General features: G+C 38.1%; 1 protein-coding gene across 4 annotated transcripts in view; it reads right to left on the bottom strand.

The window, feature by feature from the left end:
* slc44a1b (solute carrier family 44 member 1b) overlaps positions 1-16,793 on the bottom strand; it is a 43,436-nt gene extending 26,643 nt beyond the window's left edge. For 2 of the 4 annotated variants that reach the window (XR_010929472.1, XM_067598289.1), the window contains exons 1-3: positions 16,295-16,793; positions 12,119-12,208; positions 4,998-5,140 (exon numbers count right to left, since the gene is read on the bottom strand). Coding sequence is in view for 3 of the 4 variants with exons in the window: in XM_067598289.1 (XP_067454390.1) it covers positions 4,998-5,140; positions 12,119-12,208; positions 16,295-16,351 (290 nt within the window). In the remaining variant the exon portion in view is untranslated. Of the gene's footprint in view, positions 1-4,997; positions 5,141-12,118; positions 12,209-12,527; positions 13,294-16,294 lie in introns of those variants that run through there. The other 2 variants (XM_067598290.1, XM_067598291.1) reach the window with 2 other exon arrangements.
* Positions 16,794-17,333: the final 540 nt, after the last annotated feature.

The following is a 17,333-nucleotide window of genomic DNA, read 5'->3' as shown; positions in this document are numbered from 1 at the left end:
ATCACTACGTCACCTTACATCAATACGTCATCTTACATCACTACGTCATCTTACATCACTACGTCATCTTACATCAATACGTCATCTTACATCACTACGTCACCTTACATCACTACGTCATCTTACATCAATACGTCATCTTACATCACTACGTCATCTTACATCACTACGTCACCTTACATCACTACGTCACCTTACATCAATACGTCACCTTACATCACTACGTCACCTTACATCACTACGTCATCTTACATCAATACGTCATCTTACATCACTACGTCACCTTACATCAATACGTCATCTTACATCACTACATCATCTTACATCACTACGTCATCTTACATCACTACGTCACCTTACATCAATACGTCATCTTACATCAATACGTCATCTTACATCAATACGTCACCTTACATCACTACGTCACCTTACATCAATACGTCATCTTACATCAATACGTCACCTTACATCACTACGTCACCTTACATTAATACGTCATCTTACATCACTACGTCATCTTACATCACTACGTCACCTTACATCAATACGTCATCTTACATCACTACGTCATCTTACATCACTATGTCATCTTACATCAATATGTCACCTTACATCAATACGTCATCTTACATCACTACGTCATCTTACATCAATACGTCACCTTACATCACTACGTCACCTTACATCACTACGTCACCTTACATCACTACGTCACCTTACATCACTACGTCATCTTACATCACTACGTCATCTTACATCAATACGTCATCTTACATCACTAAGTCATCTTACATCACTACGTCACCTTACATCAATACGTCATCTTACATCACTACGTCACCTTACATCAATACGTCATCTTACATCACTACGTCATCTTACATCAATACGTCATCTTACATCACTAAGTCATCTTACATCACTACGTCATCTTACATCAATACGTCACCTTACATCACTACGTCACCTTACATCAATACGTCATCTTACATCAATACGTCATCTTACATCACTACGTCACCTTACATCACTACGTCACCTTACATCACTACGTCACCTTACATCACTACGTCATCTTACATCACTACGTCATCTTACATCAATACGTCATCTTACATCACTAAGTCATCTTACATCACTACGTCACCTTACATCAATACGTCATCTTACATCACTACGTCACCTTACATCAATACGTCATCTTACATCAATACGTCATCTTACATCACTACGTCACCTTACATCAATACGTCATCTTACATCAATACGTCATCTTACATCACTACGTCACCTTACATCACTAAGTCATCTTACATCACTACGTCACCTTACATCACTACGTCACCTTACATCAATACGTCACCTTACATCACTACGTCATCTTACATCACTACGTCACCTTACATCACTACGTCATCTTACATCACTACGTCACCTTACATCAATACGTCACCTTACATCACTACGTCACCTTACATCACTACGTCATCTTACATCACTACGTCACCTTACATCACTACGTCACCTTACATCAATACGTCATCTTACATCACTACGTCATCTTACATCACTACGTCACCTTACATCAATACGTCACCTTACATCACTACGTCACCTTACATCACTACGTCATCTTACATCAATACGTCACCTTACATCACTACGTCATCTTACATCACTACGTCATCTTACATCAATACGTCACCTTACATCACTACGTCACCTTACATCACTACGTCATCTTACATCAATACGTCATCTTACATCACTACGTCACCTTACATCAATACGTCATCTTACATCACTACGTCATCTTACATCAATACGTCATCTTACATCACTACGTCATCTTACATCAATACGTCATCTTACATCACTACGTCACCTTACATCAATACGTCATCTTACATCACTACGTCATCTTACATCACTACGTCATCTTACATCAATACGTCATCTTACATCACTACGTCACCTTACATCACTACGTCATCTTACATCAATACGTCATCTTACATCACTACGTCATCTTACATCACTACGTCACCTTACATCACTACGTCACCTTACATCAATACGTCACCTTACATCACTACGTCACCTTACATCACTACGTCATCTTACATCAATACGTCATCTTACATCACTACGTCACCTTACATCAATACGTCATCTTACATCACTACATCATCTTACATCACTACGTCATCTTACATCACTACGTCACCTTACATCAATACGTCATCTTACATCAATACGTCATCTTACATCAATACGTCACCTTACATCACTACGTCACCTTACATCAATACGTCATCTTACATCAATACGTCACCTTACATCACTACGTCACCTTACATTAATACGTCATCTTACATCACTACGTCACCTTACATCACTACGTCACCTTACATCAATACGTCATCTTACATCACTACGTCATCTTACATCACTATGTCATCTTACATCAATATGTCACCTTACATCAATACGTCATCTTACATCACTACGTCATCTTACATCAATACGTCACCTTACATCACTACGTCACCTTACATCACTACGTCACCTTACATCACTACGTCACCTTACATCACTACGTCATCTTACATCACTACGTCATCTTACATCAATACGTCATCTTACATCACTAAGTCATCTTACATCACTACGTCACCTTACATCAATACGTCATCTTACATCACTACGTCACCTTACATCAATACGTCATCTTACATCACTACGTCATCTTACATCAATACGTCATCTTACATCACTAAGTCATCTTACATCACTACGTCATCTTACATCAATACGTCACCTTACATCACTACGTCACCTTACATCAATACGTCATCTTACATCAATACGTCATCTTACATCACTACGTCACCTTACATCACTACGTCACCTTACATCACTACGTCACCTTACATCACTACGTCATCTTACATCACTACGTCATCTTACATCAATACGTCATCTTACATCACTAAGTCATCTTACATCACTACGTCACCTTACATCAATACGTCATCTTACATCACTACGTCACCTTACATCAATACGTCATCTTACATCAATACGTCATCTTACATCACTACGTCACCTTACATCAATACGTCATCTTACATCAATACGTCATCTTACATCACTACGTCACCTTACATCACTAAGTCATCTTACATCACTACGTCACCTTACATCACTACGTCACCTTACATCAATACGTCACCTTACATCACTACGTCACCTTACATCAATACGTCATCTTACATCAATACGTCATCTTACATCACTACGTCATCTTACATCAATACGTCACCTTACATCACTACGTCACCTTACATCAATACGTCATCTTACATCAATACGTCACCTTACATCACTACGTCACCTTACATCAATACGTCATCTTACATCAATACGTCATCTTACATCACTACGTCATCTTACATCAATACGTCACCTTACATCACTACGTCACCTTACATCAATACGTCATCTTACATCACTACGTCACCTTACATCACTACGTCACCTTACATCAATACGTCATCTTACATCAATACGTCATCTTACATCACTACGTCACCTTACATCACTACGTCACCTTACATCACTACGTCATCTTACATCACTACGTCACCTTACATCACTACGTCACCTTACATTAATACGTCATCTTACATCACTACGTCATCTTACATCACTACGTCACCTTACATCAATACGTCATCTTACATCACTACGTCATCTTACATCACTACGTCATCTTACATTAATACGTCATCTTACATCACTACGTCACCTTACATCACTACGTCACCTTACATCAATACGTCATCTTACATCACTACGTCATCTTACATCACTACGTCACCTTACATCACTACGTCACCTTACATCACTACGTCACCTTACATCACTACGTCATCTTACATTAATACGTCATCTTACATCACTACGTCACCTTACATCAATACGTCATCTTACATCACTACGTCACCTTACATCACTACGTCATCTTACATCACTACGTCATCCTACATCACTACGTCACCTTACATCAATACGTCATCTTACATCACTACGTCACCTTACATCACTACGTCATCTTACATCACTACGTCACCTTACATCACTACGTCATCTTACATCACTACGTCACCTTACATCACTACGTCACCTTACATCACTACGTCACCTTACATCACTACGTCATCTTACATCAATACGTCATCTTACATCACTACGTCACCTTACATCACTACGTCACCTTACATTAATACGTCATCTTACATCAATACGTCATCTTACATCACTACGTCACCTTACATCACTACGTCACCTTACATCACTACGTCATCTTACATTAATACGTCATCTTACATCACTACGTCACCTTACATCAATACGTCATCTTACATCACTACGTCACCTTACATCACTACGTCATCTTACATCACTACGTCATCTTACATTAATACGTCATCTTACATCACTACGTCATCTTACATCACTACGTCACCTTACATCACTACGTCACCTTACATCACTACGTCACCTTACATCACTACGTCACCTTACATCACTACGTCATCTTATATTAATCCAACTCATCCTGTGGCCTATTTTCATTCCAGTCTGCTGCTGATGATGAATTTGGTACAAAAAACACTAAAACTGGATAAGTTTAATTCAGTTACTGCTTTTAAGGGTCTACTTGAGGATATTTTTAACGGTACTTGTAAATGTTTTGCTTCTGTTTGATTAATTAGTCGTTCTTCATCGTTGGTTTTTTGTCCATTAATCTTCTTCTGCCTCTCGTCAGGCCTCATTTTAAAGAAGAAACTGTTCTTAATGTCTTGTCTGGTAAAATAAAGGTTAATTAACACCAGTGTTATACACTAAACACCACTGTAATGTGCAACAACAGCGCTACACAGTCCAGCGGACAACCACGGCACCAACGGACCAATAGGAAGCAGACTTACTTCCGGTCGGTGTGGTCGAGGCCGCTGAGCCGGACGCCTTCGATCTGCTCGTTGCGTTGGCCGCAGGTGTTGCCGTAGCTGTCATATCCGAAGACGAGGCGAGCGGCGCCGCCGGTGACAATGGTGAAGCCGCAGATGCTGCCCTGCAGGACGGAACAACAGCGTCTGTTAGTGGACTTCCTGGTTTCTGACACAGTGTAACCATGACAACGGACATCCGCAGCCGTTTTCCACACACCGCTCATAAGTTTCACTCTGCAGCACAGGAGGAAGAGCACTATCTGACCATGTTTACACCTTCACTGACTGACTGTTGTCCGCTTGTTGTCAGCAGAAACAGTCGGTTTGTTTGTTACTATGAGGGACTCATAGTTAATATAAAAGTATTGATGAGTTTTAACTAAACCTGAACCATCACGTGTTGAGATGACATCAGAGGATCTTTTCTTCCTCTGCAGCTGCTCTTCTTCCCTCTGCAGCTGCTCTTCTTCACAGCGCTGATGATGCAATGAAACTCATCTGTTATCAACCAAAGATCCTCTGTGAGGGAAGACGCTCCACTCTGTAGCACCGCTGTGTTTCTGTAGTTCCAACAATCCCAACAGAGTGAGACCTCTTCTCTCCAGAGGATCATATTCTCCACTTCTACTGTGGTTCACATCAGATCAATCATTTACACCGATCAATCAATACTTTTACACCAATCAATCAATACTTTTACACCGATCAATCAATACTTTTACATTTGTCACATTAAATATTCTACAGATGATGTTTTAATGTGTCAGATACACATTTAATTTAACGTCATTTCTTCTGCTGAGATGTAAATATGAAATCAGATAATCAATACTGAACAGCTGAGAACAGAAGATTTAATGATCAGAGAAACTGATCAACGACTAAATCTGAAGTTTATTAACTGTTTCAATCAGCTGTTTATTCCACTTCCTGTTTGCTGTGTTTTTCACTTACAAATGTTTCATTGGTCATTGATCAGGTCATTGATCAGGTCATTGATCAGATCATTGATCTGATCATTGAGTCAGAGATAAAAACAGCTGATTCTATCACAACGCAGTTTAGAAAGTAAATAACTAAATACTTTTATTCCAGTACTTGTACTTTAGTTTGAGGTGTTTGTACTTCAATTTGAAGTATTTGTACTTTGGTTTGAGGTGTTTGTACTTTAGTTTGAGGTGTTTGTACTTTAGTTTGAGGTGTTTGTACTTCAATTTGAAGTATTTGTACTTTGGTTTGAGGTGTTTGTACTTTAGTTTGAGGTGTTTGTACTTTAGTTTGAGGTGTTTGTACTTTAGTTTGAGGTATTTGTACTTTGGTTTGAAGTATTTATACTTTAGTTTGAGGTGTTTGTACTTTAGTTTGAGGTATTTGTACTTTAGTTTGAGGTGTTTGTACTTTAGTTTGAAGTATTTGTACTTTAGTTTGAGGTATTTGTACTTTAGTTTGAGGTGTTTGTACTTTAGTTTGAGGTGTTTGTACTTTAGTTTGAGGTATTTGTACTTTAGTTTGAGGTGTTTGTACTTTAGTTTGAAGTATTTGTACTTTAGTTTGAGGTGTTTGTACTTTAGTTTGAGGTGTTTGTACTTTAGTTTGAGGTGTTTGTACTTTAGTTTGAGGTGTTTGTACTTTAGTTTGAGGTATTTGTACTTTAGTTTGAGGTGTTTGTACTTTAGTTTGAGGTGTTTGTACTTTAGTTTGAGGTGTTTGTACTTTAGTTTGAGGTGTTTGTACTTTAGTTTGAAGTATTTGTACTTTAGTTTGAGGTGTTTGTACTTTAGTTTGAGGTGTTTGTACTTTAGTTTGAGGTATTTGTACTTTAGTTTGAGGTATTTGTACTTTGGTTTGAAGTATTTATACTTTAGTTTGAGGTGTTTGTACTTTAGTTTGAGGTATTTGTACTTTAGTTTGAGGTATTTGTACTTTAGTTTGAGGTGTTTGTACTTTAGTTTGAGGTATTTGTACTTTAGTTTGAGGTATTTGTACTTTGGTTTGAAGTATTTATACTTTAGTTTGAGGTGTTTGTACTTTAGTTTGAGGTATTTGTACTTTGGTTTGAGGTATTTGTACTTTGGTTTGAGGTATTTGTACTTTAGTTTGAGGTGTTTGTACTTTAGTTTGAGGTATTTGTACTTTAGTTTGAGGTATTTGTACTTTAGTTTGAGGTGTTTGTACTTTAGTTTGAGGTATTTGTACTTTAGTTTGAGGTATTTGTACTTTAGTTTGAGGTGTTTGTACTTTAGTTTGAAGTATTTGTACTTTAGTTTGAGGTATTTGTACTTTAGTTTGAGGTGTTTGTACTTTAGTTTGAGGTGTTTGTACTTTGGTTTGAGGTGTTTGTACTTTAGTTTGAGGTGTTTGTACTTTAGTTTAAGGTGTTTGTACTTTAGTTTGAGGTGTTTGTACTTTAGTTTAAGGTGTTTGTACTTTAGTTTGAGGTGTTTGTACTTTAGTTTGAGGTGTTTGTACTTTAGTTTGAGGTGTTTGTACTTTAGTTTAAGGTGTTTGTACTTTAGTTTGAGGTGTTTGTACTTTAGTTTGAGGTGTTTGTACTTTAGTTTGAGGTGTTTGTACTTTAGTTTGAGGTGTTTGTACTTTAGTTTAAGGTGTTTGTACTTTAGTTTGAGGTGTTTGTACTTTAGTTTGAGGTGTTTGTACTTTAGTTTGAGGTGTTTGAACTTTAGTTTGAGGTATTTATACTTTAGTTTGAGGTGTTTGTACTTTGGTTTGAGGTGTTTGTACTTTAGTTTGAGGTGTTTGAACTTTAGTTTGAGGTATTTATACTTTAGTTTAAGGTGTTTGTACTTTGGTTTGAGGTGTTTGTACTTTAGTTTGAGGTGTTTGTACTTTAGTTTGAGGTGTTTGTACTTTAGTTTGAGGTGTTTGTACTTTAGTTTGAGGTGTTTGTACTTTAGTTTGAGGTGTTTGTACTTTAGTTTAAGGTGTTTGTACTTTAGTTTGAGGTGTTTGTACTTTAGTTTGAGGTGTTTGTACTTTAGTTTGAGGTGTTTGAACTTTAGTTTGAGGTATTTATACTTTAGTTTGAGGTGTTTGTACTTTGGTTTGAGGTATTTGTACTTTGGTTTGAGGTGTTTGTACTTTAGTTTGAGGTGTTTGTACTTTAGTTTGAGGTATTTGTACTTTAGTTTGAGGTGTTTGTACTTTAGTTTGAGGTATTTGTACTTTAGTTTGAGATGTTTGTACTTTAGTTTGAGGTGTTTGTACTTTAGTTTGAAGTATTTGTACTTTAGTTTGAGGTGTTTGTACTTTGGTTTGAGGTATTTGTACTTTGGTTTGAGGTATTTGTACTTTAGTTTGAGGTGTTTGTACTTTAGTTTGAGGTATTTGTACTTTAGTTTGAGGTGTTTGTACTTTAGTTTGAGGTATTTGTACTTTAGTTTGAGATGTTTGTACTTTAGTTTGAGGTGTTTGTACTTTAGTTTGAGGTATTTGTACTTTAGTTTGAGGTGTTTGTACTTTGGTTTGAGGTATTTGTACTTTGGTTTGAGGTATTTGTACTTTAGTTTGAGGTGTTTGTACTTTAGTTTGAGGTATTTGTACTTTAGTTTGAGGTATTTGTACTTTAGTTTGAGGTGTTTGTACTTTGGTTTGAGGTATTTGTACTTTAGTTTGAGGTGTTTGTACTTTAGTTTGAAGTATTTGTACTTTAGTTTGAGGTATTTGTACTTTAGTTTGAGGTGTTTGTACTTTAGTTTGAGGTGTTTGTACTTTGGTTTGAGGTATTTGTACTTTAGTTTGAGGTGTTTGTACTTTAGTTTGAGGTATTTGTACTTTAGTTTGAGGTGTTTGTACTTTAGTTTGAGGTGTTTGTACTTTAGTTTGAGGTATTTGTACTTTAGTTTGAGGTATTTGTACTTTAGTTTGAGGTGTTTGTACTTTAGTTTGAGGTATTTGTACTTTAGTTTGAGGTGTTTGTACTTTAGTTTGAGGTATTTGTACTTTAGTTTGAGGTGTTTGTACTTTAGTTTGAGGTATTTGTACTTTAGTTTGAGGTATTTGTACTTTAGTTTGAGGTATGTGTACTTTAGTTTGAGGTGTTTGTACTTTAGTTTGAGGTGTTTGTACTTTAGTTTGAAGTATTTGTACTTTGGTTTGAGGTATTTATACTTTAGTTTGAGGTGTTTGTACTTTGGTTTGAGGTATTTGTACTTTGGTTTGAGGTGTTTGTACTTTAGTTTGAGGTATTTGTACTTTAGTTTGAGGTATTTGTACTTTAGTTTGAGGTGTTTGTACTTTAGTTTGAGGTGTTTGTACTTTAGTTTGAAGTATTTGTACTTTAGTTTGAGGTATTTGTACTTTAGTTTGAGGTGTTTGTACTTTGGTTTGAGGTATTTGTACTTTAGTTTGAGGTATTTGTACTTTAGTTTGAGGTGTTTGTACTTTAGTTTGAGGTGTTTGTACTTTAGTTTGAGGTATTTGTACTTTAGTTTGAGGTGTTTGTACTTTAGTTTGAGGTATTTGTACTTTAGTTTGAGGTGTTTGTACTTTAGTTTGAGGTGTTTGTACTTTAGTTTGAGGTATTTGTACTTTAGTTTGAGGTGTTTGTACTTTAGTTTGAGGTATTTGTACTTTAGTTTGAGGTGTTTGTACTTTAGTTTGAGGTATTTGTACTTTAGTTTGAGGTGTTTGTACTTTAGTTTGAGGTATTTGTACTTTAGTTTGAGGTGTTTGTACTTTAGTTTGAGGTATTTGTACTTTAGTTTGAGGTGTTTGTACTTTGGTTTGAGGTATTTGTACTTTAGTTTGAGGTGTTTGTACTTTAGTTTGAAGTATTTGTACTTTAGTTTGAAGTATTTGTACTTTAGTTTGAGGTATTTGTACTTTAGTTTGAAGTATTTGTACTTTAGTTTGAAGTATTTGTACTTTAGTTTGAGGTATTTGTACTTTAGTTTGAGGTGTTTGTACTTTAGTTTGAGGTATTTGTACTTTAGTTTGAGGTGTTTGTACTTTAGTTTGAGGTATTTGTACTTTAGTTTGAGGTGTTTGTACTTTGGTTTGAGGTGTTTGTACTTTAGTTTGAGGTGTTTGTACTTTGGTTTGAGGTGTTTGTACTTTGGTTTGAGGTATTTGTACTTTAGTTTGAGGTGTTTGTACTTTGGTTTGAGGTGTTTGTACTTTAGTTTGAGGTGTTTGTACTTTAGTTTGAGGTATTTGTACTTTAGTTTGAGGTGTTTGTACTTTAGTTTGAGGTATTTGTACTTTAGTTTGAGGTGTTTGTACTTTAGTTTGAGGTATTTGTACTTTAGTTTGAGGTGTTTGTACTTTGGTTTGAGGTATTTGTACTTTAGTTTGAGGTGTTTGTACTTTAGTTTGAAGTGTTTGTACTTTAGTTTGAAGTATTTGTACTTTAGTTTGAGGTATTTGTACTTTAGTTTGAAGTATTTGTACTTTAGTTTGAAGTATTTGTACTTTGGTTTGAGGTATTTGTACTTTAGTTTGAGGTATTTGTACTTTAGTTTGAGGTGTTTGTACTTTAGTTTGAGGTGTTTGTACTTTAGTTTGAGGTATTTATACTTTAGTTTGAGGTATTTGTACTTTAGTTTGAAGTATTTGTACTTTAGTTTGAAGTATTTGTACTTTGGTTTGAGGTATTTGTACTTTAGTTTGAAGTATTTGTACTTTAGTTTGAGGTGTTTGTACTTTAGTTTGAAGTATTTGTACTTTAGTTTGAAGTATTTGTACTTTGGTTTGAGGTGTTTGTACTTTAGTTTGAGGTGTTTGTACTTTAGTTTGAGGTATTTATACTTTAGTTTGAGGTATTTGTACTTTAGTTTGAAGTATTTGTACTTTAGTTTGAAGTATTTGTACTTTGGTTTGAGGTATTTGTACTTTAGTTTGAAGTATTTGTACTTTAGTTTGAGGTGTTTGTACTTTAGTTTGAAGTATTTGTACTTTAGTTTGAAGTGTTTGTACTTTAGTTTGAAGTATTTGTACTTTAGTTTGAGGTATTTGTACTTCAGTTGAGTATTGACATTTATTTGACAGCTAAATGATTCATCTGTTAATAAATCAATCGATCGATCAATCGCTGCAGCTCCGGTGAAATTACAAACAGTTCATTGATTAATGTAGTAAATCATAGACAGATTAATCAATATTGATAATAGAGTTTATCTGCAGCTCTTTCAAAACACTGCTGCCAATAATCACTGAGGACTCAATCAGCAGATCAATACGCTCCAGTTTACCCTCCAAATATCAATAAATCCAATCACTGAAACCATCAATCAATTGATCAATTAATCAGCTGACAGAAAGGTTTGATGAGGATCAGTGGATTAATAGAGGTGTTCCAATCAATCAATAACTCAGCCAATAAGATCAATGAGTTGATCACAGCAGTCTCTTATTGATCATTTAAACACAGTTTGGATAGAAACTAACAATATTTGGATTATTGATTAGGTTGATGTGATTATTTTCTCAATTCTCTGATCAATCATTTGTTTGAGTTTGTCGGAGCACAAAGTGTCTCGTTCTGTCCGACCGACAGTCAGTCACTAAATATTCAGTCTAATATGAAACCAATCACATTCATTGATTATCAAAATGGTTCAGAGCTGCAATTATTGAATAAAAGTCATCAGCGGCTGTTCAGATAATCGATCAATCGTTTCAAACAGTTTCTCTGATTCTGAAAACAGAAACGAGTGACGGAGCTGTGACCTCATTTCACTTTCTGATCATCTGACAAACTATTGATCAGTTTCATCAATTTACCGAGAAAATAACAGTAAATATTTACCAGTTAATTTTCTGATCGATTAATCGTTTCAACTCGATTATAAACAGAAGATGTTCAATATTCAGCCAGAACACAAACATCATGTTTACAGATATTATTGATTCATTATTGATTCATTATTGATTTATTATTGATATATTATAGGTATATTATAGGGGTGTAATATATATATTACGTATCATTGATATATTAGAAATATACTACAGGTATATTATGGGATGGTGGGCTGTGTTACAGATTATCATACAGAGATTATAGATTAATTATAGACACATTATTGATTAGTTACAGGTAAACTACAGGTATATTATGGGATGGTGGGCTGTGTGGTTACCATGCCGACGCAGAAGACGGTGAAGAGCAGGAACCAGGGCAGGTCTGTGCAGCTCCGGTCCTCCAGCGGTCTCCACTCTCTCTTTGTCCTCTAGAAGACACAAACACACGGTCACACCGGGCACCGAGCACCGGGCCGGGTCTCCCCCTGCCCCCGCAGCTGTTTACCGGGAGCAGCAGAGCCCGGGTCCCGGGAACAGGCCCCGGTTACCCGCCTGTCCCGGGAGCAGCTAATTGGATTACGGTCCTGGCTCTAATGCCAGCTCGGCCCTCTCTGCTCCCCGGGACCCGTTTCCCTTTAACGGTGACAGAATAAACGCGCTCCGGTGCTCTGCTGAAGGACACCGGGGGGGTGGAGGAGAGGGGAGGACGGTACCGGTGCGGGCCGGGCCGGGCCGGGCCGTTCTTACCTCCGCGCTCCCGCAGCATCCCATGTCAGTCAGGGTGGACGAGCCCGGAGCCTCCCGGAGCTTCACGGAGCCTCAGCTCAGCAGCAGCGGGGTCTGCAGCAGCGACAGGCGGCGGAGGACGGAGGCCGAGCCCGGAGCGGAGACGGTGCCGACGGTCAGTGTGCGCGGTCCGGCCCGCTGCCTCCTCCGGTTACCGAGCCGAGCGGGGATTAACGGCCGAGGATTTGTCCGCCACACTTCCTGGTGGGCCGTCAGGTGCAGCGGCCATTCATATCATTGCGCATGCGCAATTGATGCTCGTGCCGGAGCGGAGCTGAACAACAAACCGTTTGAGCTTTGGGTGCAGTACCCGGTGTGACCGGACCGGCGGGGGGGCGCTGTGACCGTTATCCTCCTCTGATGCTGTTTTCTCTTCTTTAACTCTTTTAATTTTATTTAAATGTCTTTTATTATGTTTCCTTTGATGAATTTATGTTTCATGTGAAACAAATGTTCTGTTCTAATAAACTTAATTTGTTTTATTGTTTTTTTATTTTCCACAGATTAAAGTTCTTAAAGTACAGGATATTATTGATTAATATGGTTTATAATAGAATCACCTCATGTATTGATCTGTAGACACAGGCCTTCCTCACAGCATCATTATGATCAGATCAATAGTCTTCATCTAAAACAATAAGCAGATCAATAAGTTCCTGTTTGTTTCTGCAGATTCAGACGTGACAGATAATAAATATAATAAATATAATAAAAGTTACTCAACGTCACATCGTCTCGTTTCAATAATCTTCTCCTGTTTGATAATTCAGGCTGTGATGTCATCATCACTGCGTCTATGAAAAGGTCTGTTCTGCTCTGCTGCTGCCGACCTTTGACCTCCATGTGTCTGACAGTTGGTGCAGACTGACACAGCTGAACTGACGTGTTTGTTTCACACAGACTGTTAGTGTGTTTCACCAGCGACTGTAGAACTGCACCAGTCACCAGCCTACACTGTTACTGCAGTACTACACACTGTTACTGCAGTACTACACGCTGTTACTGCAGTACTACACACTGTTACTGCAGTACTACACACTGTTACTGCAGTACTACACGCTGTTACTGCAGTACTACAATAGTACTACACACTGTTACTGCAGTACTACACACTGTTACTGCAGTACTACACACTGTTACTGCAGTACTACACGCTGTTACTGCAGTACTACACGCTGTTACTGCAGTACTACAATAGTACTACACACTGTTACTGCAGTACTACACACTGTTACTGCAGTACTACACGCTGTTACTGCAGTACTACACACTGTTACTGCAGTACTACACGCTGTTACTGTAGTACTACACGCTGTTACTGTAGTACTACAGTAGTACTACACACTGTTACTGCAGTACTACACACTGTTACTGCAGTACTACAAGCTGTTACTGCAGTACTACACACTGTTACTGCAGTACTACACACTGTTACTGCAGTACTACAGTAGTACTACACACTGTTACTGCAGTACTACACACTGTTACTGTAGTACTACACACTGTTACTGCAGTACTACAATAGTACTACACGCTGTTACTGCAGTACTACACGCTGTTACTGCAGTACTACAATAGTACTACACACTGTTACTGCAGTACTACACACTGTTACTGCAGTACTACACGCTGTTACTGCAGTACTACACACTGTTACTGCAGTACTACACGCTGTTACTGTAGTACTACACGCTGTTACTGTAGTACTACAGTAGTACTACACACTGTTACTGCAGTACTACACACTGTTACTGCAGTACTACAAGCTGTTACTGCAGTACTACACACTGTTACTGCAGTACTACACACTGTTACTGCAGTACTACAGTAGTACTACACACTGTTACTGCAGTACTACACACTGTTACTGTAGTACTACAGTAGTACTACACACTGTTACTGCAGTACTACACACTGTTACTGCAGTACTACATGCTGTTACTGCAGTACTACACACTGTTACTGCAGTACTACAGTACTACAGTACTACAGTACTACTGTAGTACTGTAGTACTGTAGTACTGCAGTACTGCACTGTGTCTATTATAATACTAATAAACTGAAGTGATGTCGCTGTGTTTAAACTCTTCAACAAGTTTAGGGTTAGGGTCTAAATGATTATAAAGTTCAAACTAAAACACTAAACTGAAGAACCATCATCAGAGGATCAATCACTGTATTGATCCTTCATCTGTAATTGATATATTCTTTTATTTTTTCAGACTTGTTGAGATTAAAATGTGTTTAGTGACAGAAACAGATGTGATCAGACAGTTCAGACTGAAGATCAGCAGCAGCTTGGATTTTCAAAATAAAGTGAAAAGATGCAAATATATTGATAATAAACATGTTATCAGTCGTTACAGTCGCGTAGCTGCTGGAACAGTTCAGCTCTTTCAATGGTTTCTTTTATTAATACGTTTCCTTCATCACGCTGAACTTTACATTCAGTCACATGATCCACTGATCAACAGTCAGTAGCACATAGTTACAGCTCCAAATGATAACTGGATGTGACTGTAAATGAGATGCAGCCTCAGTGACTCTGGAGGTTAAATAAAGGTTATGAGATGAACATAAACAGAACAAAGTGTCATCTTGCTTTAGTTTGTTATTTTCTACCTGACAGGAACATAAAATACTACGACAAACATATAAAAGCATAGTTTTCAGTGTGTAAAACGACATATCAGCACATTTCCATGAAGCAGCAAATGAGCCTGAAAGAACAGTTATAATAACAGAACCGACAGCTGAGTGTTTGTTAATGAAAGGATGCTTTAATAAGCTCGTTAAGCTGTGCTGTGAGTCACATGATCAACATCAGTCACATCAACGCTTTTCAACTTTATCTGTTTAGTTTCACATCACTAATTATGTTATAATGATGTTTCTATACTGGAACCGTCGCAGCAGGTTCACACATCTGTTCTCACATCATTGAAATGAAAGTTTAGAGGGAAAAATCACTATTTGGTGGAGCTGTTAACAACTCATAGACATGTGAAATGTGACCCCGACTACACACCGCTTTTTGTAAGACGTCAAAAGACAAAAAGGTTGGAAACCACTGGTTTCATCTTTAACAATGTGTTGTATTTTAAAAGCTTGTTATATTATCCATTGTGTCAAATCTTCATCTGAAAAGTAACTAAAGCTGTCAAATAAATGTAGTGGAGTAGAAAGTACAATATTTCCCTCTGAAATGTAGAAAGTAGCATCACATGGAAATACTCCAGTAAAGTACAAGTACTTCTAACTGTACTACAGTAGTTGAGTACTCAGCAGCAGACGAACACGTTCTCATCGGTGGGAAAGTTTAGATTTTTGCTTCGTGAGCTCTTCAAAATAAAAGATTTCTACCTGCGAGCTCGTCGTGTCCTCAGTTTCAACCAAACCTTCATCTTCACAGTGATGAAGAGTTAAAGCAAAGATCAGACGGGATTTCAACTTCCTGTCACATTAATTTGTTTTTTTTCTACTTTCTTCTTCTTTCAAAGTTTTGACTCTTTCAGTTTATTGAGGATTATTATTCTGAACTTTCTGTCTCCATCCTGTCAGCTGATCTGTGAGTCGTATTTCAGGCAGAATGTGGACTAAATGTTGGAACCATCAGTGAGCTCAGTGAGATTCTCCTGCTGACTGTGTTACTAGAATAAAGACGTCAGGATGTCCTGAACGTTTGTTCCTTCATCAGCACAAACTCACACATTCACACCATCCTTTACCTTCTTCCTCAGGCGAAGCTGCTGCTGAGAGCTCGATGACAGACGCTTAGGGTCCATGTTCCTGCAGGGTCCTGGAGAGTCCTGCAGGGTCCTGGAGAGTCCTGGAGAGTCCTGCAGGGTCCTGGGGAGTCCTGGAGAGTCCTGGAGAGTCCTGGAGAGTCCTGCAGGGTCCTGGAGAGTCCTGGAGAGTCCTGGAGAGTCCTGCAGGGTCCTGGAGAGTCCTGGACAGTCCTGGAGAGTCCTGGTGTTCCTGTGAGACTGAGGACAGCAGTGATGTGGGTCTGATCTGCCTGCAGAGACACAGAGAGCTTTTGTCCTGTTGTTTACTGTTGTACCAGGCTGAACACAGTGTGTGTGTGTGTGTGTGTGTGTGTGTGTGTGTGTGTGTGTGAGAGAGAGTGTGTGTGAGTGTGTGTGTGTGTGTGTGTGTGTGTGTGTGTGTGTGTGTGTGTGTGTGTGTGAGAGAGAGTGTGTGTGAGTGTGTGTGTGTGTGAGTGTGTGTTTGCTCATATCATCATGATCTTGTCACAGTCTGGCTCTGAGCTTCTCGATCGTCTTTATCCACCAGTCGCCCTCAGCGGTTTCCCAGTTTGTTGAACTGGTTTGTTTCTGGGGACTGCTGCTGGCTGCACACTGAGCCTCGTACAACCTTGTAGAATAAAGTTCCTGCATGTTTCGAGGCCTTAAACAACCGACGGGCTCTTTGTTCAACCCCCCAGGAATGCTGGCCAATAATATGTCAGTGAGAGTCCCAAACTCCTCACTGACCATCTAAACAACCTCCTGCAAACAGAAAGGATCAGATGAGGAATATTTTTGTGAAAGTGATAATAAAAAGATGTTTGATATAAAACTATTTTTGTTCTAAACTGCAGAAATGTTACGAACATGTTGGGCAAATTATTTCCAAACAATAACAGTATAAATAGAGCAAACATCTGTTTAAATACTGTGAATCAGCAGCTCGTTGACGTCATGGTGACATGACGAGAAACCGCAATGCACTGTGGGTAACCTGCAGCGCTGATGTGTGTTTGCG

The sequence above is a fragment of the Thunnus thynnus genome, chromosome 9 (assembly GCF_963924715.1).
Source record: "Thunnus thynnus chromosome 9, fThuThy2.1, whole genome shotgun sequence".
Taxonomy (NCBI): domain Eukaryota; kingdom Metazoa; phylum Chordata; class Actinopteri; order Scombriformes; family Scombridae; genus Thunnus; species Thunnus thynnus.
Note: the sequence above shows the minus strand (reverse complement) of the source record. Positions and strands in the feature narration are given on the sequence as shown.